This window comes from Schistocerca piceifrons, chromosome 1 (genome assembly GCF_021461385.2).
Source record: "Schistocerca piceifrons isolate TAMUIC-IGC-003096 chromosome 1, iqSchPice1.1, whole genome shotgun sequence".
NCBI lineage: Eukaryota > Metazoa > Arthropoda > Insecta > Orthoptera > Acrididae > Schistocerca > Schistocerca piceifrons.
The window spans coordinates 938,775,851-938,801,455 of record NC_060138.1 but is presented as its reverse complement, the minus strand read 5'-3'; the positions used below and the strand labels follow the sequence as shown (position 1 = coordinate 938,801,455).

The 25,605-nt window shown below is 42.1% G+C and overlaps 1 protein-coding gene across 1 annotated transcript in view; it reads left to right on the top strand.

Annotated features, from left to right (window-relative positions):
• The window catches only part of LOC124776695 (DNA-directed RNA polymerase I subunit RPA1), a 307,614-nt gene that overhangs the window by 250,081 nt on the left and 31,928 nt on the right, over positions 1–25,605 (top strand). The window contains exon 27 of the mRNA XM_047251802.1: positions 23,782–23,892. Within this exon, the coding sequence (XP_047107758.1) occupies positions 23,782–23,892 (111 nt within the window). The remainder of the gene's footprint in view (positions 1–23,781; positions 23,893–25,605) is intronic.

Here is a 25,605-nt window from a genome sequence, read left to right as displayed (position 1 = left end):
GAAAGCGCAGTTGTCTTTGAAATTATTGAATTGGTGTAATTTCAGAAATATCTGGAATTATCTGAGAACTGTGTCAAAATTCCTAAAACACATTCTAAGATAAAAAAAGGGGGGGGGGGCAGTGCATCACAAAGGCATTACCTGAATTGGATGGAAATCAGTAGGTGGGATGTACATTTACAGACAAATAAATGATTACAATTTGAGAAAAATTAGATGATTTGTTCAAGAGAGAAAGCTTCACTAATTGAGTAAGTCAGTAATGCACTGGTGCACTTTGGTCCTTTTGTAAGCAGTTACTCGGCATGCCATCTATTGACAGAGTTGTTGGATGCCCTATTAAGGGATACAGTGCCATATTCTGTCCAAATGGCATGTTACATCATCAACATTCTGACGTGGTTCGAGGACCCTGCCTGTAACATGCCAAATGTTCTCATTTACAGAGAGACATGGCGACATTGCTAGTCAAGATAGGATTTGCAAGCACAAAGAAAAGCGGTAGAAACTCTAGCCGTATGCGGATGGGCATTATCTTGCTGAAATGTAAGCCCAGGATGGCTTACTTGGAAGAACAACAAAATGGAAGCTAGAATATTGTTGCTAAAAGTGCTACAGAAGACAACCAAAGCAGTCCTGATATGAAAAGAAACGACATCCCAGACCGTCACTCCCAGTTGTTGGTCTGTTTGGTGGACGACAGAAAGGTTGGTATCTAACCACTGTCCAGGACATCTGCAGATACATTTTTGGCCTGTTGGCCTGTAATATTCAATGATAAGTCTCACTTGGAACTGAGCAAAGATGACAAGTGAAGATTTGTATGGAGATGCTGTGGACAGTGGTGGGATACAAACTTGACTATCGCCTGCCATACAGCTTGACAACCAGGGATGATGGTCAGGAGGCATTTCATTTCACAACAGGACCTCTTTGGTTGTCATCTATGGCACACTTAAAGCACAGCAATACATTGACAGTATTCTATGCCCTGTTTTGTTGCCCTTAATGGAGAGGTAATGCATACCTTCGCAAGGTGTGAGTTTCTACTGCTTGTCTCTGTGCCAGAACATTGACAGATTTTTCCCCAATTGAGACTCTTTGGAGCATTATGGGCAGAGCCCTCCAACCAGCATGAGATTTTGATGATCTAAAACACAAATTGGACAGAATGTGGCAAAATATCCCTCAGCAGGGCATCCATCAACTCTGTCATCAGTGCCTGGCTGGATAATGGCTTGCACAAGGGCCAGAGGTAGACCACGTTATTGATTTGCTCAATTTGTGAAGCTCTTTCTCTGGTATAAAACATCCAATTTATCTGAAATCATAGATGATGGAGTTGCTTCCCATGAGAGGAATGCCTTGCTCAAGAGGGGCCCAGTTCTACTGTAAGGCCTGCAAACCATGTCAGATACAAAAGAGGGCAATGCAGTGTATTTTTCAAAGATGCCCCCTTACCTAATTGCTTACACAATGCCAAAAATTTAATCAAGGAAAAATTAAATACCAGTGGCTGTAATTTGATGGGAGAACTATACTTGGAATTAAAAATCTCCTAAAGACATGTCCTGTATCTGTACCAAGTCAGTAGCAAATTCAAAAAATGATAGTGCTACAGTTGTTGAGGCAATAATAGCCTATGTATACGCTGTTACAGGAATCGTCTTCATTACAATCAGAGCTGGTATAAGAATACGCACACGCAGTTCATGAAGACTGTATGGAGGAAATGTACAACTTCCACAAAACATTGTACACAAGCAAACTAGGTGGAAATGTAATGTATTTGGTTTATACTGCTTTAACCCCTTTGGTGGAATCATAATCTGGGCCCCCCTGCAGCTCCGGAGGTTAGAATAGGCCCAAGGTATTCCTGCCTGTCGTAAGAGGCGACTAAAAGGAGTTTCTCACTTTTTGGCCCTACAAGTTCAGGTCCCATTCTATGGTTTGACCTGCCCATTCCAAATTCTACAGAAGTATGGACCATATGGGGAAGGATGCCTTACATGGTGCACGAGTTATCCATAGTGCCCTTAGTTTTGAACTCCTGAATCTCTTGTCATGGCTTTGCATCTCCACCTGTGATACAGCTATTTGTGAGAGGACACTTTCCGGGGTATGTCATCTTCTTCTGTTGTCTCCTGTCCTCTTTCGCCCCCATGACAATATTGGATTTCTCTGCACCCAATATCCAGCTCGATAGCCAGTCCTTTGTGATGGGGCCGTCATGTACCCATTTGGTGATAGCCCCTCTGACAACACAGGGATCACACTGCTGATACCCCACATATGCCAAGTAGTAGATGCCTGTCTTCCTGGGGCATCAGGACACCTGGCAACAGCCATCATGCCAGTTGGCCTTTGCTGTGGCTGGGTGGCGCCCGTGGGGAGAGCCCCTGATCGGAGTGGGTGGCATCAGGGCAGATAACCCGCAATGAAGCGGACCACGTCATATTGTGGTGGTGAACGTATGGCACCGGCAGTCTCTAAGAAGGGCAAGTGCGAATACCATGTCGACAGGTATGACTTTAAATCATTTCCCTCCCTCACTGCACCATTTGAGGAATGTAGGGCTGCAGAACGGAGAGTGCCATATTTGCTTCGGTTTTCAGTCTGTAGCAGAACTGATGGTGACTCTTTTCTACCTACGAAGCCTCAGTTTTTTGTTGAACACCTTGAAGATAAGTTTGGAGAACAGAACACTGTTCAAGATGTGAAACAGCCCAGTCTTGATTCAGACAGCATCCCCAGCCCAATCCCGAGCATTACTTACCTGTGACAAGCTGGGTAATATTCCTGTTTCCGTCATTCCCCGTAAATGCCTCAACATGGTCCATGGGATCATTTTCCATCATGATCTCCTCATGCAGTCTGACGTCGAGCTCCGTGCCAATTTGGAATGGTGGGGTGTTCATTTCATCCGGCGCATTTACAGGGGACTCAAAGACAACAGGGTTGCTACCGGTGCCTTCATCTTGGCCTTTGAGTGTGATTCATTTCCGGAAAAGGTTAAGGTGATGGTTTACCGCTGTGACATTAAACCACACATCCCTCCCCGTATGCAGTGCTTTAAGTGCTGGAAGTTCAGGCACGTCTTCCCGCTGCACTTCCAGCGCCACATGTCGAGACTGCGGATGTCCGCTGCACCTAGATACTCCATGCGCGCCACCTCCCTGTGTTTGCTGCGTAGAGCACCACCCCCCTGCTTACCAGACTGCCTGGTAGTTCAAAAGGAGCAGAAAGTAATGGAGTACAAGACCCTGGACCAGTTGGCTTACACAAAGGCTAAACAAAAATTTGAAAGATTACACCCCATTTGGTTGACATCGACATATGCTGCAGCTACGTCACCATTGCTGTCCCAAGTGCCAGTGGTTCCTCACTCTGTACCACGAGCAGTGGGTCCTCTGGGCCACCGGAATACACCCGCCCCCTTGGTGGTAGGGGCCAAATCTTCCTCCGTTGCTCCAAAAGCACCTACTTCGGGACCAAGGCCCCCCCCAAACGCAGGGGACATCGGTCCCCCACCCCTGCCAGAGAAGCAACAGCTTATTCAAGCTCCTCTCGTGTGGAAGGAGTCCCTTGGGGCCCTCTCTCCCAAGGTCTCCATTATTGCCACGGCGGTCCCTCGCCAGTGGCTCAAGGAGCCGAAAGCTGCTGGATGAACAGCACTTCCTCTGTACCTGAAGCTGCTTCAGAGGAATCTTCCCAGCAAGCCTCCAAAGATAAGCGAGAGAGCAAGCAAACTAAGAAGTAGTCTGCTAACAAACATGAGCCTCTGGTGGTCCCAACACCACCACTCTGTATCAGTTCTGCATCTGAGGATGCGGTGGAGATCTTAGCATTCCTTGCAGACTGAGACTTCACTGATGCCTCATCCACCATAGAAATGGCTACAAATACTCAATCGGTGACAGCAGGTGACCCTGAGGCATAACTTGCCTCCTTATGCACATCATGCCTTCCCAGCATCACGATAATGTCATTCTCCAGAGGAATTGTGGCGGTTTTTTTCCACCATCTGGCTGAGCTACAGCAACTCTTAAGCTTTACACCTGCTTTCTGCATTGCCCTTCAGGAAACCTGGCTCCTGGAAATGCGGACCCCTGCCCTGAACAGCTGTAGGGGATATTACAAGAACCATAGTGATGATAATAGTGTGGTGGAGTTTGTGTCGATGTCCTGTACGCAGTATGCAGTGAACCTGTGCCCCTCAAACCCCTCTTGGAGCTGTGGCTGTCAGGATAAGGATGACGCGGGAAATAACTGTCTGCAATGTGTATCTTCCTCCAGATGGTACAGTAGCCCTGAGTGCATTAGCTGCACTCATTGATAAACTCCGTAAACTTTTCCTACTTTTGGGAGATTTTAACACTCGTAACCCCTTTTGGGGTGGCACCATGCTTACTGGCCAAGGCAGAGATGTCGAAAATGTACTATCACAACTCAATCTCTGCCTCTTAAGTACAGATGCCCCCACAAATTTCAGTGTGGCACATGGCACATATTCGGTCATTGATCTCTCAGTTTGCAGTCCTGGCCTTCTCCCTTCTATCCACTGGAGAGCACATGATGACCTGTGTGGTAGTGACCACTTCCCCATCTTCCTGTCACTGCCCTGGCCTCAGGCCCACGAATGCCTGCCCAGATGGGCTTTAAGCAAGGCAGACTGGGAAGCCTTCACCTCTGCTGTCACTGATGAATCTCCTTCACATGGTAACATCGATGTAGTGGTTGAGCTGGTAACTACAACGATCGTCTCTGCGGCAGAAAATGTGATCCCTCATTCTTTAGGGTGCCCCCAGTGAAAGACAGTCCATTGGTGATTGCCGGAAGTCAGTGAGGCAATTAAGGAGCATCAGCAAGCTCTACAGTGGCACCCTTCCCTGGAGCACCTAATAGCCTTTAAACGGCTCCATGCCCATGTTCGCCAGTTTATCAGACGACGGAAACGGGAGTGTTGGGATAGATAAATCTCGATCATTGGGTGCCATACGTCACCTTCCTAAGTCTGGGCAAAGATCAAATGAGTTTTTGGGTACCAGACCCCCAACAGGTGTTCCCGGTGTTAACATTAATGGCGTGTTATATACTGACGCAAACACGATTGTCGAGCACTTTGCTGAGCACTATGCTCTTGTTTCTGCCTCGGAGAATTACCCCCCCCCCCCCCCCAGCCTTTCACACTCTCAAACACCACAGTGAACCCTATAACACCCCATTTACAGAGTGTGAGCTCCTCAGTGCCATTGCCCCGACACAGCTTCTGGGCCAGATCGGATCCACATTCAGGTGATTAAACATCTCTCGTCTGACTACAAGTGACATCTTCTCGTGATCTTCAACTGGATTTGGTGTGATGGTGTCTTTCCATCACACTGGCAAGAGAACACCATCATGCCAGTGCTCAAACCCGGCAAAAACCCACTTGATGTGGATAGCTATCGGCACATCAGCCTCACCAACGTTCTTTGTAAGCTTCTGGAACATATGGTTTATCGGCGGTTGGGTTGGGTCCTGGAGTCACGTGGCCTACTGGCTCCATGCCAGAGCAGTTTCCTCCTGGGTCACTCTACCACTGATAATCTTGTTCTCCTCAAGTTTGCCATTTGAACAGCCTTTTTCAGTTGCCAACACCTTGCTGCAGTCTCCTTTTTACTGACAAAAAGTGTATGACACCTCTTGGTGACATCATATCCTAGCCACATTATACAAGTGGGGTCGCAGAGGCCTGCTCCCAATTTTTATCCAGAATTTCCTGTCGCTTCATACTTCCCATGTCCAAGTTGGTGGCTCCCGTAGTTCCCCCCATAGCCAGGAGAATGGGGTCCCGCAGGGCTCTGTATTGAATGTATCTCTATTTTTAGTGGCCATTAATGGTCTAACTGCAGCTGTAGGGCTGTCCCTCTCACCCTCTCTGTATACAGACGACTTCTGCATTTCTTACTGCTCCAATAGTACTGGTGTTGCTGAGCAGCAGCTCCAGGGAGCCATCCACAAGGCGCAGTCCTGGGCTCACACCCACGGCTTCCAGTTTTCGGCTGTAAAGTCGTGTTCTATGCACTTCCGTCAGTGTCGTACCATTCATCCGGAACCAGAACTTTACCTTACTGATGATCCCCTCACTGTAGTGGAAACATATCGATTTTTAGGACTGGTTTTCGACGCCCAATTGATTTGGCTTCCTCACCTTTGTCAGCTTAAGCCGAAGTGCTGGCAGCATCTCAGTGCCCTCTGCTGCCTGAGCAACACCAACTGGGGTGCAGATCGCTCTACACTGCCTCAGCTCTACAGAGCCCTTGTTCAATCCCGCCTTGAGTATGGGAGTCTGGTTTATGGTTTGGTGGCATCCTCAGCATTGTGTTAGCTCGACCCAGCGCACCACTGTGGTGGTCAACTAGCGATGGGACCTTTTAGGACAAGTCCGGTACAAGTGTCCTGGTGGAGGATGGAGTCCCTCCATTGCAGGTCTGGCATGCACAGCTGCTCACCAGTTACATTGTATATGTTCGTAGTTCTCCTGCACATCCGAATCACCGTCTCATTTTCCCACCCACGGTGGTTCATCTCCCACATTGGCGGCCCAGGTCAGGTCTTACAATTACAGTTCGCATCCGATTCCTTCTATCTGAACTGTTTTATTCTCACCCTTGTGACACTGTTTTAGTTGGAACAAGGGATCAGTTTAAACCAACCAACCAACCAACCAACCATAATCTGGGCTTAGGAGGACTTTACTTACTCAGTTACTTGTCCGAACATACCACTACGACTTTCTGTGTAAACTTCAACTGTGTAGGTCTCTTGACATGATATCCTAGAGCTTATTCATTTAATGGTTGTGCAATAGGTGGTGCATTCCTTTCACTCTAAAATTGGACTGTCTACCTCACAGAATTTGTTTCATTGCCAAATAACATAAGCAGGAAATAATTCAGTACATCCATTGGCCAGTTTTATCTCCCAGCTCAGTGTGCAGTGGATAAAGAACTCAACTTACCTTCAGAAGCAGGTGGGTTCAAATCCTTGTCTGGCCACCTACTTTTGATTTTCCACATTTTTCTAAATAAATCCCAGCAAATAAAAAGACCATGGTCAATTTCATCCCCAACCATCATCACATCTGAGCTTGTACTGGGTTTCCAATATCATCATTGCTGACAGGATGTTAAACCTTAAGCAAACATACAATAAAATCCCATAGAACATGTCAAATTATGTAAGGTAGTGTGTTACTGCACAGCCTCCGCTTCAGACCTTCGTGGCCGTGCCACAGAAAACTGCTTTGCGTAAAGAATGATACTCATTGAGAGGTCATAAATGCCATAATGCACAGCTGTATGCCACTGATGTTACTTGTACTTACTAAACTGAAACTTTATTTTTAAGAAAATTTCTAGCATATTGTGAATAATTTAGGACTAAAGGAGACCGCTCGCCGTATAGCAGAGGCATTAAGTCACTGGCGCTCCACTCAGTGAAGGTGAAGTGCGATGTGGATTGGGAGGGGAACGACAGTATAGATGGAGGGGAAACTGTCTGGTGAGGAAGGTGTAGAGATAGTGGGTTAGTGGAGAAAAGGAAAGGAGAGTTATGGGAGCAAAGGATGTGTTGCAAGCATGACTCCCATCTGCGTAGCTCAAGACAGCTGGTGGTGGAGGGAATGGTCCAGATGTCACAAGTTGTGAAGCAGCCATTGAATCAGAGCATGTGCTCAGTTGCCGGTTGTGCCATTGGATTGTCAACTTTGTTCTTGGCCACAGTTGGGTAATAGCCATTTATTCTGCTGGACAGTTGATTGAGGACATAAAAAGCTGTGTAGTGATTACAGCAGAATTGTTACATGTCGTGATTGCTTTCACAGATGGCCCTACCTCTGATGGGATAGGATAAGCCTATGACATTTCTGGAGTAGAAAGTGCTGGGTGGGTGGTTTGGTCAGGTTTTGCACCTGGGTCTTCTAGAGGAATATGACCCTTTTGGCAAGGAGTTGGGAATAGGAGTTGCATGTAGAGGGACCAGGAGGTGGATTAGGTTGGGTGTGCAACAGAATATCGCTTTAAGAGGAGTAGGAAGGATGAATTTGCACCCATGACCCCGAGGTAGCGTCTTTGACTAGTGTCAATATGTCCTCAGTCCTGGGTTCAAACCTCATCACTGCTTAAATTTTGAATAAAAATTACTAGTAGTGATGACCATTGCATTCTGACTTAAGAAGTCGCCCTTGTTCTGCCAATGGCCTTGTCAAAGGCGGTGGAGGAGTGCCCCTGAAAGATGGAAGAATCGATAATGATCAACAGCATGAGGATGCAGAAGGCAATGGAAACCACTGCATTAAAGATACATAATGTGTATCCACAGGACATGTGATCTGTAATGAATAAGTGTCATGATGATTTCTCCATTGGCAAAAGATTCTGGACTAGTCCCCCATTCAGATCACTGGGAAGGACTACCAAGGGGGGGGGGGGGGGGGGGGGCGGGGGGACTATGAGAAAAAGATTTAGTAACCAAAAAAGGGTAATGTTCTATGAGTTGGGGTGTGGAATAGCAGAAATTTGAACGTGGTAGGGAAGCTAGGAAATGCTAAGGCTCAGTCTAGATAAAGAGGGGGTCATTGAAGAGAAATGGAAAGAAGACAAGAACTTCTAGTCAGAAGAGTAAGGGGTAATATCAACAGCAACAGAAAATGGTATAATGAGAGTAAGATTCATTATAAATGGATGAATGGGAAGGTAGGGCAGAGAGAGTGAGTTACAGTGAATAGTTCAGTGATAGGGTTGTTCTCACCAGAATCGGCAGCAAACCAATGCTGACAACAATTGTTCAAATAACATGTTGATGTTGCAAGCAGAGGATGGGTAATTCAGTATGTAAAGGAAGATGGAGAATTGGAATGTGATTTTTGGGAAGGGAGTAGAAGAAAAGGTTAGGAGAGAATATGGGCTTGGTAGTTGGAACAAGAGAGGAGAAAGACTAATTGAGTTCAGCAGTAAATATCAGTTAGTAACAGTGAATACTCTTTTTCAAGACTCACTAGAGGACGAGGTATACTTGCAAAAGGCTAGGAGGTATGGGAATAATTCATTTACATTACATCATGGTGAAGCAGAGATTCCAAAATCAGATTTTGGATTATAAGGTTTACCCAGGAGCACATTTTAGTAATGATGAAGAGTAGGATGAAGTTTAGGAGGCTAGTCAGAAAGAATCAGCACCAAGAAAGTGTGATACACAAGTACTAACGAATGCAGAGACACATTTAAAGTTCTCTGAGGCTGTAGGTACTGTGATAAGGAATGGCTCTGTAGGCGGTTCAGCTTAAGAGTAATGGGCATATCTGAAAAGGGCAATCACAGAAGCTGGAAAGAAAACCATAGGTACATTGAAGGTAACTGTGAAGAAACCATGGATAACAGAAGAAATACTTCAGTCGATTGACAAAAGAAGAAAGTTTGAAAATGTTCAGGGAAATTCAGGAGTACAGAAATACATGTCATTTAGGAATGAAAATAAATAGGAAGTACAGGGGGGGCCAAGGCAAAATGGCTGCATGAAAAATTTGAAGAAATTGAAAGAGAAATGATTGTTGGAAGAATGGACTCAGCAAATAGAAAAGTGAAAATGGCCTTTAGTGAAATGAAAAGCAAGAGCAGTAATATTAAGTGTGCAATGAGAATTCCAGTGTTAAATGCAGAGGAGAGAGTGGATACATGTAAAGAGTATATTGAAGGCCTCTACGAGGTGGAAAAGTTGTCTGATGAGATTACAGGAGGAGGAATAGAAGTCTACATGATCCAGTGTTAAAATCACAATTAAAAATAGCTTTGGACAACTTAAGATCAAATAAGGTGGAAGAGAGAGATAACATTCCATCAAAATTCCTAAAATCATTGGGGGAAGTGGCAACGAAATGACTATTTATATTGGTGTGTAGACTGAATGAGGCTGGCGATATACCATCAGACTTTCGCAAAAACATCATCCACACAATTTTGAAGACAGCAAGAGCCAGCAAGTGTGAGAATTAATGTACAATCAGATTAACAGCTCATGCATCCAAATCGCTGGCAAGAATAATATACAGAAGAATGGAAAATAAAATTTAGCAACCTCAAGGTGATTATCATTTTGTCTTTAGGAAAGATAAAAGACACCAGAGAGGCAGTTCTGACATTGTGATTGATGATGGAAGTGAGACTGTAGAAAAATCAAGACACATTGATAGGATATGTCAACCTCGAAAAAGCATTGACAATGTAAAATGGTGCAAGATGTGCAAAATTCTTAGAAAAATGGGGGGGGGGGGAAAGCTCTAAGGAAAGACCAGTAGTACAGAATATGTGCAAGAACCAAGAGGAACAATGAGACTGGAAGACCAAGAACAAACTGCTCATACAAGGACTATTCAGAAAGTAAGGAACGATAGGTCATGAAATGGAAACCACATTGAAAATCAAAACTGTTTTATTTGCAACAGTTAAGCTACAACTTCCAGCTACTTATCTCCATAGTCACCGATCCGACTTAGATGTTTGTCATAGCGTTGTACCAACTTTTCAGTACCCTCGTTATAGAAGGCAGCCCCCAGCGCTTCCCGCCAATTCTCTACACTGGCCTACACCTCATTGTCTGTGCCAAAATGTTGTCTTCATAGCCAGCGGTTCATGTGAGCAGAGATGAAACTCAGAGGGAGTCAATTACGGGCTGTATTGTGGGTAATCAAACATTTCCAATTGAAAACGATGCTGGAGCATCTTCATTGCCCCTGCAGAATCTGGCTGAGAATTGTCTTGAAGAAGAAAACGCACAACGGTTATGTAATGTTGGCTGCATAGCTTCAGGCGAAATTTCTCACCAGGCCCTCGTAATTGGCAGGAGATACTATTGTTCTAGGTATCTTTATGTGCTCCCTGTGTGCTCAGAACTAAAAAGAACAACATAAGACGATTGACGGGCGTACTAGACACAATGCCCAACACACCTGTGCAAAATTTCATCGGATTTTCACTGTGGTTTCCATTTCGTGCCCGATCGTCCCTTACTTTCTGAATAATCTTCATATTAAAAACGGTGTAAGATAGCGATGCAATCCTTTATCCCTCCTGTTCAATCTACACATCAAAGAATCAATGACGGAAATACAAGAAAGATTCAAGAGTGGGACATTGCTATCCTCAGTGAAAGTGAAGAGTAGTTACAGGATGTGTTGAACATAATGAACAGTCTATTGAGTACAGAATATGGACTGATAGAAAATTGAAGAAAGATGAAAGTAAAGAGAGAACTAGCAGAAATGAGAATAACGAGAAACTTAACATTGGAACTGGGAATCACGAAGTAGATTAAGTGAGGGAATCCTGCCACCTGGGCAGTAAAATAACCCTAGCCAGCAAAATATCCCATGATAGACGGAGCAAGGAGGACACAAAAAGCAGTCTAATTCTAGTAAGAAAGGCTTTCCTGGTCAAGAGAAATCTGCTAGTATCACACACAGTTCCCAATTTGAGGAAGATGTTTCTGAGAAGGTAAATTTGGAGCACAGCATTGTATGGTAGTGAAACATGCACTTTGGGAAAACCAGAATGGAAGAGAATCAAAGCCTTTGAGAAGTGGTGCTACGGAACAATGTTGAAAATTATGTGGACTGGTAAAGAAATTATTGAGGAGGATCTCCGCAGATTTGGCAAGGAAAGGAACAGATGGAAAACACTGGCAAGAAGGGACAGGATGGCAGGTCACCTTTTACGACTTCTGGTAATAACTATCATGGTGCTAGAGTGTGCTGTAGAGGGTAATACAGGGTGTATATGACCCAGGGCAACCAGGAGATCCGAGAAAAACTCGGGAATATTTTCATCCGGGACAAAACCAGGAAAAACCCGGGAATTTTTTAGAAATCTGGGAATTTTTCAGTGTTTTAGTTTTCTGTTAAATTTTTGTAATTTTGACTGGTAAGAACCGATACTCTAACGAAGGATATTACTGTATCCCACTACTGCAGAACAACACTTCAACAATAAAACATAAACGAAAGAAAGAAACGAAAATAACTTAAATTCCAAAGGAAACGTGCCATATACAACAACGACACACAGTGCTCATGCAAGCGTGTGCCAACAGCAAAATGTGTCAAAGGCCTTAGGAAGACTATACAGTGCTTCATAACAACAAATTGCCTCCGATGAGCGTGAAGTCACAATTGTTTACATTAGATACGTTTTAGCAGCTACGAGCAGGCTCATGCACATGCGCAGTTGAGTCGCGTTTGAGCACTAGATTCTCCCGCATCTGGCTACAGAAATGTGGCTGTTGGCTGTGCAAGCACTCGTAGCAGGCAGCTAGATGCTACCGGGAAAAGGGGGCACCAAATTCATATTCTTGAGGAAAAAAGCTTGTTTCACAAAGCACTTAGCATCCAGTGCACGTTGGTCTATCGATTATTGATATGATTTTGAAATGTATCCTTGTTCGTTTTTGAACATTTTTGAACACATTTTAAGTTGATTTCTGAATGAATCATAAGTTGATTTTTTAATGCGTGCATAGTGTACCTGATGTCTCTGTCAGGAGGATCCTCGTCACATCCAGAAATAAACTTTCCGCAGACAAAAGGGGACGAGGCTATACGAGTTGAGGGAGTAAAGCCGAACGGGTGAATGCCAATTGCTGTCTGATTATGTGGTTGATTGAGTTTGTGAATTATCAGCGTTTTTATAATTACTAGTGAAATCCATAGATTCAGACTACGAGGATGGAAATAAACGACTAACAGGAATAACAAGTGAGGAAGATTACGTATTATCTTCTTGGCGTATCCAAGGAAATGAAATTTTGACAGAAAATTTTTGGCCACATCGCTACACTAGTAAGGATCAGTTGTACAGTCCCTGTCTAGCAGTTGCTTAAGTTCTATTCTGGAAGTAACGCGGAAAACATGTTGTACGAACATTTAACAACACCTAACCAGAGAATAATCACGAAATAACTAAACCTGTGATTCTGGCCGGGTTAGTGAAGTTAATCGGCTAACAAATTTTGACAATGGCAGGAATAGCTACAGAACTGGTGATGACAAGACCTATTTGTTAGAGTGAAGAAGGAGAAGAAATGGGGACATCACACAAATTATGGAAGAATAAGACGATTCCAAATTTATATAAAAATTTCGTAATACTTCTTTATGATCTCATGCCTGAGAAACTGATGCATATGAATGAAATGTATAACTGCTTCCTAACATAAAGCTTTTTGCTTGTAGTAGGCCAAATAGGCATTTGATATTGGTACTTTGTGAATTATATTTTGTCATGTTATAAAAATGACGATTTGTGCCAAAACAGTCTTGTTTATTTGATGTGTGTTACAAAATTGCTGCAATATTAGAAATGCCTATTTTGTTTTATCTAGCAGCCAATGACAAAATAGACGTAATCAGATCGAGAAACCACACCAGTCTTGTGTATTATTTGTATGATCAGCTTTTTCCGTATAAGATAACATTTCAATTTTTCATGTAGCAAAACGTTTCACGGACTTTGGTGAGATAATAGATTCTTTCACAGAAAGGAAAGCATGCCATGTAAAGCTGTAGCAAGAGTAGAGAGAAAAAAAAATGCTTGGAGCTCAGGATTGTAGAAATGTGTACTTTCTTGCTTGTCTCTTGTCTTTATTGGTTTGATGTATCCTATATTTAATTTTATGTCACACAAAACAGCAAGTTATTAGCTAACAGGCAATAAAGAGTGCAGATTTTCTGAAGAGTTCTTGTTTTCCCGATTAGAGATAATTCCATTCGCTATTAATTGCGAGATTTTTTTACAAGAGGGGCAGGCTGTCAAACCAGCTGACTGGGAGCAGGAGAAGCACCACAGGAAATTTCAATTTCCACTGTCCTGAATATAGTTTGATGACATCCATTACAAAGTATACACGTTTCAATTCCACAGAGTGAAATACAGTGACGTGCGATAGAAGAATGCTGTCTGAAGAGGCGTGGTACTGCACTTTGGCACACTTACGACCAAATAGCATGTCTTACATTTCCTGGAACACATTTGTTTTATGTTTCAGACTTTCCAAAAGACGTGCGCTACAAGATTAACATATTTTTGAAAATTCGTTTTTTTTTTTTTTTTTTTTTTTTTTTTTATTGTATTGACTCTGGCAGCAAATATCGTAGGTCCGGGACTGATGTGCAGAGCAGTCTGAGTTATAGTGACTCATGTTTACATTTAGTGATTTTGCTGTTTCCCCTTCGTTACTCTCATGTCAAATGAAAACAAAACGGATATCTGTGGCCAGGCACTATCAAGTGAATTAAAATAAATTCACATAATTCCGGAAGGCTAAAATATGTTATTAGTTTCAGATTTTATTTTATTTCCACCTTTCTGACAGTCAAGCATTAATCGCCTTGCAGAACAATGAAGTTATTTTTTTCTGTTTGCTAAAGAAATTTGACTTTTATTAACCTTTTCGGCAGAGGCAGTCAATGTATTTGAAATGAAATGCTTAATTCCACAGTACTGGTTAGTTTCAATTGTTCGCTGCATTTCATGTGCACGTTCTCATCTTTCAAGTACGTATGGCATTATGCCATAATAAAGAACCAAACATGAAATAAATACGGCACTGGTGCTCCAAGAAAATTTGCGTTCCAGAAACCACACTGAAAAGCTTAATATCAGGTTGAAATCTACTTCACTGAGAATCTGGATATACGAATGTGCACTTTAAGTATGCATTTTAAATGTGCACATTTTAGTATGGTTCACGAAATTCCGAAGCTCTTGGAGTATCCTCTGATGTCTTGATTCTTTTACTACCTAATGTGTGATCTTTCAATGTTTTACACACACGTACATATGGGCTTCCTGCGTCATGGTAGCTGCGCAAACGCGGTGTCGCCTGTTATCTGCACTCTCTGGCAACTGCTGAAACGAAGATATTTTTAACAGGTCGCGGGAAAATATTGCGAATGGTGATTTGAAAAGCATTTCTTTCAAAGTAAATATCCTTTTACGTAAGTTGAACTGTGTGCGAGAATGTACTATGAATTCCTTAAATTACATATCGTTTGACTCTCATTTAAAAATCAACTCTTTGATGACAAACCATTTAGAATTTTGAACCCTGAATATCAGACATTTATTTCAGTGTTAAAAATTTTACTGGCACATTTGTGTGATATATCTTAAAGTGTAACCACGCGCAAAAAAGGTCAACATTATATGTGAAAGCTTAGCTTCTCTTGTAGCTTATTAACCATAGAGACCAATATTATATGTGAACGCTTAGCTTTTCTTGTAGCAACACTATGTAAATTAATTTAAACTATTAACTTCCCTGTTTGTATGTTCGTGCTGCTTAACAGTGACGTTGCTGTTGACTGACTACATCACGTGTCCTATGCTCTGAATATCCGCTGTCATCGGCTGGCGAGATCACGTGACATGAGCTATGACTGGCTTACAAAAGCACATCGCAATCTCAATTTCAATGATTTGGAAAGTAACATGTGGTGTTTGGTGTAATTCCAATGTATACTTTCGTAATATGAAAATACGCAGCGTACATATTTCTGCACATCAAAGATATTTCCAAAACGTGTCTTTTTCTGTGAGTTTCGTTTTCTATTGTGCCAGGAAATTCAACGACTGTGTATAAACCCATAACCATTAAAGGATTGATATGTTTTGCAGGGATAGTATACTGTCACTTAACACAGAAAAAGTGTGTTTTCACCTGGTAGAAAGTGTATTTTTAACCTGGAAATCCGGGAAAAATCTGGGGAATTTTTTTTCCTTGTCCGCGTATACACCCTGTAATAACTGTAAGAGGAAGACAGAGATTGGAATACATCCAGAAAATAATTGATGGTGTTGGTTGTAATTGCTACACTGGGATGAAAAGGTTTGCACAGGAGAATAACTCGTGGCAGGCTGCATCAAACCAGTCAGAAGACTGATAAGATTTCTGGATGTGGTGACAGGTAATCAAAGCCCTGGTGAAGGATGTGGTTCAGTTGTTCCATTACAGGATGATACTGGGTGACAAGGGGGCACACCTTTCTAGCTGATTGTTGGGATTGTTGGGCACATTAGGGATGTGAGAGGATATGGCTTGGGAAATCAGTTTGTGGACTAGATTTGGGTTACTCAAGAGATGTTCAGCATACTGGGAAAGGAAATTCTCATTACTTCAGATATGCCATTCACAAGTGGCCAGGCTGTATGAGAATGATTTTTTACTGATTTCACATACCAACTCTGCTACGGTCACTGTACAGCTTTTTATGTTGGCATGACAACTAACCAGCTGTCCACCAGAATGAATGGCCACCGCCCAGCTGTAGCCAAGAACGAAGTTGACCACCCAGTGCCACAACATGCAGCTGAGCAAACACGCTGGAGTTCAGTGGCTGCTTCACAACCCAGGCCATGTGGCTCTTCCAGCAACAGCTTTTCTGATTTACGCAGATGGGAATTATCCTTGCAACACATTATTTGCTCCACCAACTCTTCTGACCTCAATCTCTGCTAATCCACTCTTCTTACACCTGCATCCAGCAGTTTCCCTCTCTTCTGTCCTATCATCTCATCTCAGTCCACCTCCCTCTCACCTTCATAGTGTGCCACATCTCACTGGCTCCCAAACCCATACATCAAATGCCTAGCCCATGCAAGTACCATCTCTCCCTCCTGGATTCTAGCCAGCTAACCAGGAGCTTCCTTCCAAGCCACTAGCTACCCGTTCCCAACCCCTCTTCCTGCCTCCTACCTCTGTCTCCCCCTCTACCAATCCTGTTGGACTCAATCCCACCCCCTCCACCCTTCCCCTTCGCCCCTCCACCCCTCCCCTCCGTCCCTCCCCCCCTCCCCTCCGCCCCTCCCCCCTCCACCCCACCCCTCCGCCCCTCCCCCCCTCCCCCCCCACAATAGTCCAACTGTCCACAACGTAGGATCATAGGTGTTTGCATTTTATACACCCTAGCTCAACGAAGAACTTACTCTGAAAGCTAGCAAGTTTCTTTCTTTCTTTCTTTCTTTCTCAGATAAATTTCAGTCATCAGTTGCAAATGAATTTTATTATCTTCGCCAGTCTCGACAGATTACTTTCTAATCTTCAGAAGCCAACAATATTAGGTATATTATAGATCTTTAGACCTTAGCGATATGTTTATGTGAAGAATAAAAAGTATATTACAGGAACTTACTTAGTTTAGCAGACATTCAATTCTTTCTTCATAGAAGAATTATGCCACGGTATGTTCAGAAACTTTCATGTTGTGTATGATTATTTTAAGCAGCATTTGACAATTTACAATAACTGAGTCAGATTTATGTATCTGTTGAGCTGCCAGCAAGGAACATATATAAAGCATATATAAAAAATATAACCAAGGCATGCAGAGACATTATATATGATACATTTGAAAAAACATGACCAACAATTCCAATATATGAAAGGTATGGGCTAATTTTCACATTTTATAAGAGATGATATGTTATCAAAATAGTGTCCATTTTGTAATGCAAGTTGATCATTCAACAAATCTTCATTTTATACCCCCGTCAATTGTATGTAAAATTTCCTTGTTAAGCGAGTATGGCGGAGGAGGTGTGTGTTTCTCTATTTTAAGATGTTATGCAAAACTTGACTTATAGGATTCTTGCCATCTTTGTTGAGCAAGTGCTTGTGTAGATGACAAATTAATTTTTTGAAACTGGTAAAGGTAATAAAATTTATTTGCAACTAATGACTAAAATTTATTTTGAAAAAATAATTCTACAGTTGTTGAAAATTACAGCCATGAATGAAATAGGTTTCATTCTGTTCTGTGCCTGTTGATAACTCGGTGCCTCTGTTGTTCATTGACTGATCTTCTTTAATCTTCTTTTATTTACAAAGTTCACTTTCTTTCAAAAAGTTCTTTTTGAAAAATAAGTTATTTGATAGAAATTGTGTTCAGGTTTTATTAATGCCTAGTTATCTATCGCTTGTTGTGACTTAATTTCATAAGTTTGACCTGCAGCCTTTTGAATGATTAGCTTTTTTGGTCATTTACTGCCCCCCCCCCCCCCCCCCCCCCTCTTCCTCACCTGGATTTTTGGGAAATAATGTATTGTATCTATCTACATTTAGCTTGATGTCTTACGTTCGATCTTCCCTATCACAGTAGCAGAAACTTGTAGAATTTTTAACATTTTGGTAAGGTACAATCATGCTGTGGACATCATTAATGGTTTTTCTTTTTTATCTTTGTGATCTGAATGTACTACAAACTGCTTGAGATAAAATACTTTCATGAAAACTAGACACTTCGATTTATCAGTTGGTAGTTTTAACAGATCTTACCAGACTGAAATGCTGAACTATAATGATCTGTAAAAAAATCCTTTTCAAACAAAGTGATCCATCTGTAACATACTGTAGTGGACCAAAGATAGCTGCGGAGGAACGAGAGTGAAACATGAGCAGTTCTTGCTTGTCAGGATGGGTTCAAATGTTCCTATGGGCACGCTAATGTCTGTAGAGGGTTTGAGTGTCAGTTGTGGTATGTGGGTATGTGACAGACCAGCAGTGGACATACACACACAGTCCTCTATTGAATCATTCAGTGTTATTCTTCCATGAACTTGAACAAGTCTTTAATTAAAGTAAAGTAAAGTCATATTGCATGAATGACTGGGAGATCCTGAAGGGCTGGTTCAGCCGCCTAATTGGAAAGGCTTTCCCTATTCTTAACACCCGCGACTTCTTTCCTTCATGGAGTATGAGGTCTGTGTGCAAATGTATATCTCTTAAGTGTAGGTGACTAGTGTGTGTGTGTGTGTGTGTATACGTGTACCTTTTAGCCTGTTAAGTGTAGTGTCATGTTCATGTTGGAGATGATGAGAGAAGGGGGAGGTTGAAAGCCAGTGCCCGCACATAGACTCTCCTCTCGAAGAGGACTATGGGGGCCGCTTAGCTTATTGTCCCCATCTGATGGACAGATTACCATAACAGTGTCACATGGCTTCACTTCAAGAGACACTAAGGAGAGCTTTGGTATTTAAATCAGGACATTGGCGCAAAGTCTGGCAATCGGAAACTTTATGCCACCACCTCTCCTCCTGGCAACCAAATACTGGCAGTAAAGATTTCTTCCATCACCAGGATTCGAACCGGCTTACCTCCAGGTCGAGTGCCACCGCATGGGCATATATTAGCGACCTCGGCCTCAGTGGTGGTTAGTAGTCTTTAATTATTCCGTCCAGTTAATATAGTCATTCAAGTGCATTTGGACCGGTGTTGAAGAGCAGCATCTGGTACGGTGTTGGCTCCTCAGGTTCGCAGGCAGCCAGAGGTTCCTCATTCGTGACCCAATGGTGGCATAGTTTCCAGCAAAGACAAGTATTGTGTTTGTGGCTCAAGTATTGGGACCAGGTCAGTGGCTGGAGTGTAGTGCAATTAGTAGCATGTATCAACGTCACAGAAGTCAGTCAAGCTGGAGTGGCTTCTCAAAGGCTGGTCCCAGGGCATTGACTTTCGGAATAGTGTTGTCGAAGTCTTATTGCTGCTGAGGGGTACTAAACATGAATGGGCCATGGCCGGCTGCAGCCATTGTCCATGGCTTGTGGCCTGATTTCAATGCTTGTGGTCTGATAACACAGGCATGCAGTTCGGTGACCGCACCTGCTGTCTGGCTGTGGCCTCATTATGGTTTTGGGATCTGGCTTCTGCTTGATGGTCTGCTGTAGTTTGGTCCTATTGTAATACCCTATTTGCCTGCTTTCTCTTCCAGGTTACTCAGCACAAATATGATTCATAGTTAATCTGCGCATCACTTCACTTGTAATTGATTAAATGCTCATCATCTCAGCGTTTGAACACTAGAAAGATGTCTCCTGGTCTCAAAATAAAGCCTCTCTCTATACTTCATAATATTAAGTTGACTCTCTAGTAGTGTGTATTCGAATTCTTCACTGTAGTTAGCCGTGGCATCTTTTAGTATGCAATAATTTTTTATCAAAGTCTCATTTTCTTTTCTCTAAATAAATCCAATTATGGAAAGTCCATGATGGAATACCGACACTGTTATGAAAGGGGTAGGTAGATTGCTAATAAGCATGTGGTGGAGACACTGTGTCGCAGAGAGGGCACAACAAAAAGACAGCTAGACATTTGAACTTCTGGCCAGAAAGCCTTCTTCTAAAGCAGAACACTCTCTCCCTCCCCCCCTCCCCCCTCTACCCCTTGGCCCCTCCCCCTCTCTCCCCCATCCCCCTCCCCTCTCTCCCTCCCCCCTCTCTCCCTCCCCCCTCTACCCCTTGCCCCCTCCCCCTCCCTCCCCCCTCTCCCTCCCCCCCTCTCCCTCCCCCCTCTCTCCCTCCCCCCTCTCTCCCTCCCCCCTCTTTCTCCCCCTTTCTCTCTCTCTCTCTCTCTCTCTCACACACACACACACACACACACACACACACACACACACACACACACACACATATACATATTCACTCTTGACCACTGTCTTTGGCTGGAGACAGCGGTCGCACATACGTGTGTGTGTGTGTGTGTGTGTGTGTGTGTGTGTGTGTGTGTGTGTGTGTGTGTGTTTTCTACTTTAATAGAAGCCCTTTTGGCCAAAAGCTCAAATGTATATCAGTCATTTTGTTGTTCCCCTCTGCAACTCAAGGTCTGCTCTACATGGTGAGTAGCAGTCTTATAAGAAGCCAACTTTAGAGACAATTCGGCTTCAAGGCCGAGATGCTGGATTTTACTTTCTCTTCTAAACTACTGTTAAATTTCTACTTCTGGGCTGGGGCCAGAGCTTATGTAAGGTCGTAATATGACATCTTTATAAATTTACAAAATTAACTGTGAATGGTTTATTTTTTGTTTTTACATAGTATTCTTGATAACATTTCCTTGAGTACCTGTAACGTATCTGAAAATTCATCCTTCAATTTTGCGATCTCGTGCATACTATTAGCAGTATTTCACTTCATATCAATTATCATCTGTTGACTCCGACCTATTTCATCATCACCGTTTATACGTGCATCGTGATATTGATATCATTTCAAGTTTTACCTAAAAGTCCTCCAGCACTTTTGATCCAATGGCTACCTTTTCCTTGGCCTCATCAAGCCTCTCAGATAGCTCTTGCACATTCTTATAACCTTAGTCTACTCTAATCTCTAACTCTGGGGTAGGCAACACGTCGATTGCGATCGACTGGTAGATTACAAGTTTTTGTTTGGTAGATCACTTGAGCAGTAAGAGTGCAAAAAAAAAAATGTTGAATAAAAATGACAGTTATTTCTTGTAGAGCTGAAAATGTGTGCTCATTCGACACAGGTGTGTTCCATTTGTTAACAAGTGCGCAGAACTGGAACTAATGTCCATCTTGAACAGTTAAAACCATGTTGATCATACCTAATCATGTTTCTTAGATTAGTGCAATTGACTGCCACTCATTAATATGTTATTCCATTTATCTTTGCACATTATTGGTTCGGTACATATCAGGAAATGCTGATGAGATTCATGCAGCTTCAGTGCACATGATTTTTTTGTAATAGCAGAACTGGCACATGCTTTCATTTATTGTGTCAAGCTACTATGGCATTTGCAAAAAAGAGAAATGTGAGATCTATTTGAACACTGTGCACTCAAGTGTGAATACTGAGTTTCCTTTATAGTGTGAACTGAGAAAAGAAAAAAAATCATGAAACTTAATCAGTTAAGTTTTCAGCAATATCTGATCATGAAACGAGTTGCTGCCACTCTTGCTTCTTATCACGTTTTGAATGTATTGATGATTAGGACGAAACCCTTTGAGGGTAGTAAATTCATTAAAGAAGCGTTTTCAGAAGCTGCTAGTGAGTTGCTTCAGAGTATCAAAAAGAAGTCTGAAATAGGGGCTGCCATCATACCCCTTCATTTGTTATCAACAGTGATCATGAGAAGAGTTCAAACAATGTCTAATGTTTTTTCTCACTTGTAAAGACTTGGATGAGTGCCCTTACTTTTCATTGCAGTTAGGTGATTCGGATGATGCAACAGGCACTGCTTAGTTGCCTGTTTCTGTGAGGATGATTTTTAATACCTTTACTGTTATCCACAAGCTCGCAGTCATTACCACAGATTGGGCTGCTGAAAATTGTTGTCTTGCTCACTGCCAAAGAGGGGAAAGTTTTCCACAGTTTTGAACATACCACTGTATTTTACACCAGCAGTCTCTTTGTGGAAAGTTTTTAAATTCAAATGAAACTATTAAAACTGTTGTGAAGGTAGTCAACAAAATTAGGTCTCTCTCTGAGAAAACTTTTCCAAGATGTGGCAGAGGAACTCAAACTGCAGTATGAAAATCTGTTTCTTGATACCAAAATGAGTTAGCTCAGCAAGGCAAAAGCACTTTGTTTCTACCATCTTTTACTGGCCGTCAAACTGTTTGTGCAAGAACCGGAGGAGAATAGTCTGTTAGCTTCCACAGAAGGTCCGCTCTAGCTTAATAATTTTGCTTTCTTAGTTAACCTAACAGGAAAACTTCATGAGCTAAATCGAAAATTTCAAGATAACGATAAAGTTGAAGATTAGACACGGCTCAGCCACATCCTGAGGGTTGAGATTCTGGTAAAGTAAGTCTATGAGGACGGATCATAAGTCTTGCTTACATAGCTTCATCTCTGTCTGGTGATTCTTTATTCTTTTCACTCTTTTTTTAAAAACAGAATATGGAAGTACTGCTTCTGAAGACTCAAATGAGCAAATACACAGGGTGGTAATAATTAAATTTTTCTGCTGCTTCAGAGGACCTAAGTGGAAAACGAATGATCGTAGGACAATGAAACTTTGAGCACACATTTGTAAGGACATGCGGAACAGAAATAATGAATAAACCATTGAAAAAATACATTTTAGTTCCAATGTAAAGGGTAATGTTTGTAATTGTGTACCATGCTTGTGTGCTGGGTTATAAACATTGCTCAATGTGACGACTATATGTGATGACTATCTGCACCCACAATAGCCTGGAACCGCACTAAAGATTCCATTGCACAATTGTTTGCAGCATTTTTCAAATGGTGGACCATGGAATGTTCGGTTGTTGCGATAAAAATTGTGCACTGCTTAAAGATTGCACATTCCATGCAGCATTCTCAGCCACGGCAATGTTAACTACTTCAACAATTTGTGGCACAGATGGCTGCTGGCCTCTCCCAGGAGCAATTCCCAAATCACCAGTTAATTCAAACTTCCGAATCATGTTCTTCAAGCCTGGTGCAGGAAGGGAATCTCTCCATGTTTCTTTAATGCCCTGATACCTGCGAAGAGCAGCAACACTGTTGCTCATCGTGCAGCACACATTCTAAACACCATTCCTATCAAGTTGGGTACCCATACGGTAAATTGTTTTCTCTCTACACTTTCTATAGTAGCAGAAGTTTAATTATAACCATCCTGTACTATCATGAAACAGTTGTCAAAATACAAAGCTGTTTGTAGGAAATGTTTACGGGACAATCTCGGATCAGTGGCAGATATTACCTCTGTAAATCCAGTTTCCTCAAAAAGAAGAAAAACTTTGCAGAACTTATTAATGACTGAAAATAAGCACCATAAACTAGGTTTTTCCCCCACTTTTAAATCACGTATAGCTATAACCATGTGTGCTGCAAATATGGCATTATCTAGCTAATTGAAATAATTGTGTATTTTTTGAATCAAAATTCTTGGTTTTTTTTCTTTATGTAAAAATATGTTGTATTACATATTGTGTTATTGTTACAGGGAATAGCAAAATACGACAACATTTTGGATTTAAATCATCTGTATTCAAATGACATTTATCAAGTTTCACAGAAATATGGCATAGAAGCAGCCAGGATTATCATAGTAAAGGTGAGCTTGCACATCCTCAAAAAAGATAAAAAAGTTTAGAATTTACAAAAAAATTAAGAAACTTGTGGCATTTCATTTAGTTAGATTGAGAGTAGCTGTAGCAACATTCCAAAGGTGACACAACTGAATCATTAAATTTTTAACAATGTTTCCAGTTAAGTGGAGATTTTGGTTGGGGTAATATATTTTATAATAAGGGACTATTTATCTACAGATTTTGTGGTGCAGAATTGTACATATGAAGTACTGTTCTAAGAGAGATTTTTCTGTTGACTTGTATTTAGTCCAGAATTATATCTATGGAAGACATTCCTCTGTATTTGTATTCATATAAATAACCAAACTAAAATAAATGAAGTGAGGGCAGTTGGCATCGTAAAGGCAAGAGTAGGTTGTTCCAATGCAGCCTCACAATCTGTAGTTGTTGGCAGAAGTCAGAAGTCGTCGGAGCTATTGCCAACATAGACTGACTACTTCTGTGCATCATTTCTACCATAGCAAACACTCTGTATTACATGCAAAGTCTGCTGGCACTGATGAACAGCATTGTCTCCTGCGAATTTTCTCATTCCGTGGCTGCAAATATCCTACTCCCACAACTTGCAGTGGCAAAAATTGCAGACGCCAAAAAGTACTGATACAGCCAAATTTGAAAATGTTAAATAGGGAGAGAGAACATATAAACAGGTCATTTTAACATGTGTTTAATGCATTTTGAACTGGAACTTCCAAAAATAGAAATATTGGGTTGCCTCATAAGTTCACTCCCCTTGCATTATAATGAAATTGCAAAAAACACATGGGAACACACCTCCCCACAGCACAGCTACATGGGAACACACCTCCCCACAGCACAGCTAAGACAGATTGGTTGCTGGCCTGTCTGCTTACACACTTCACACACATACCGTGTACAATATAACTAAGAAGACGGATCAGTTTTGTAAAAAAACTATTTATTTCTTTCACTATACATCATTACTGTCGGCAGTGTATTGCCATTTCTCGGGAAATTTTATAAATGCCATTCTTCCAAAATGTGAGTGTTTTTGGATTGATGAACTCTTTGAGGATCAGTCTGCACTCCTCCAAAGAGGTAAGGCATTTGCCTTTCAGGAAATTCTGCAGGAAACGGAATAGATGAAAGTTAGAAGGAGCAATGTCTAGTGAATACAGTGGTTGTGGTAAGACATCCGACTCAAAAGAATGCAACTTTTGACGGGTTACCGCAGAGGTATGTGGTCTGGCATTGTCATGATGAAAGACGAAAGATGAGATCATGTCCCAAATTTGGTCATTCCTCATCAGTGGCTGCCTTGAGACAAGCCAGCTGCAAACAGTATTTATTGGAAGTGATAGTTTCATTTGGAAGAAGTTTGTAATACAGGATGCCTTTGTAATCACATCCGATGCATAGCAGAACCTGTCTGGGATGCAGCCTTGGCCTAGGAAGTGATAGTGGTGGCTGCCCTGTCTTGTTGCACAATTTACTCTTCTGGGCTGGTATATGATCCACTTCTCTCATCTCCAGTTACTAGCCATTCCAGAAAAGAAGCATTTGATAGTGTCTCAGTAATTAATCACAGATGGACTAATGCTGAATTGAATTCGCTTAACTCAGTTCATGAGGAACCCATACATCACAAATATTTGCGTAACCTAGCTTCTTCAAGTTTCTGGCTACAGTAGCACAAGTGACATTGAGCTCCAGCG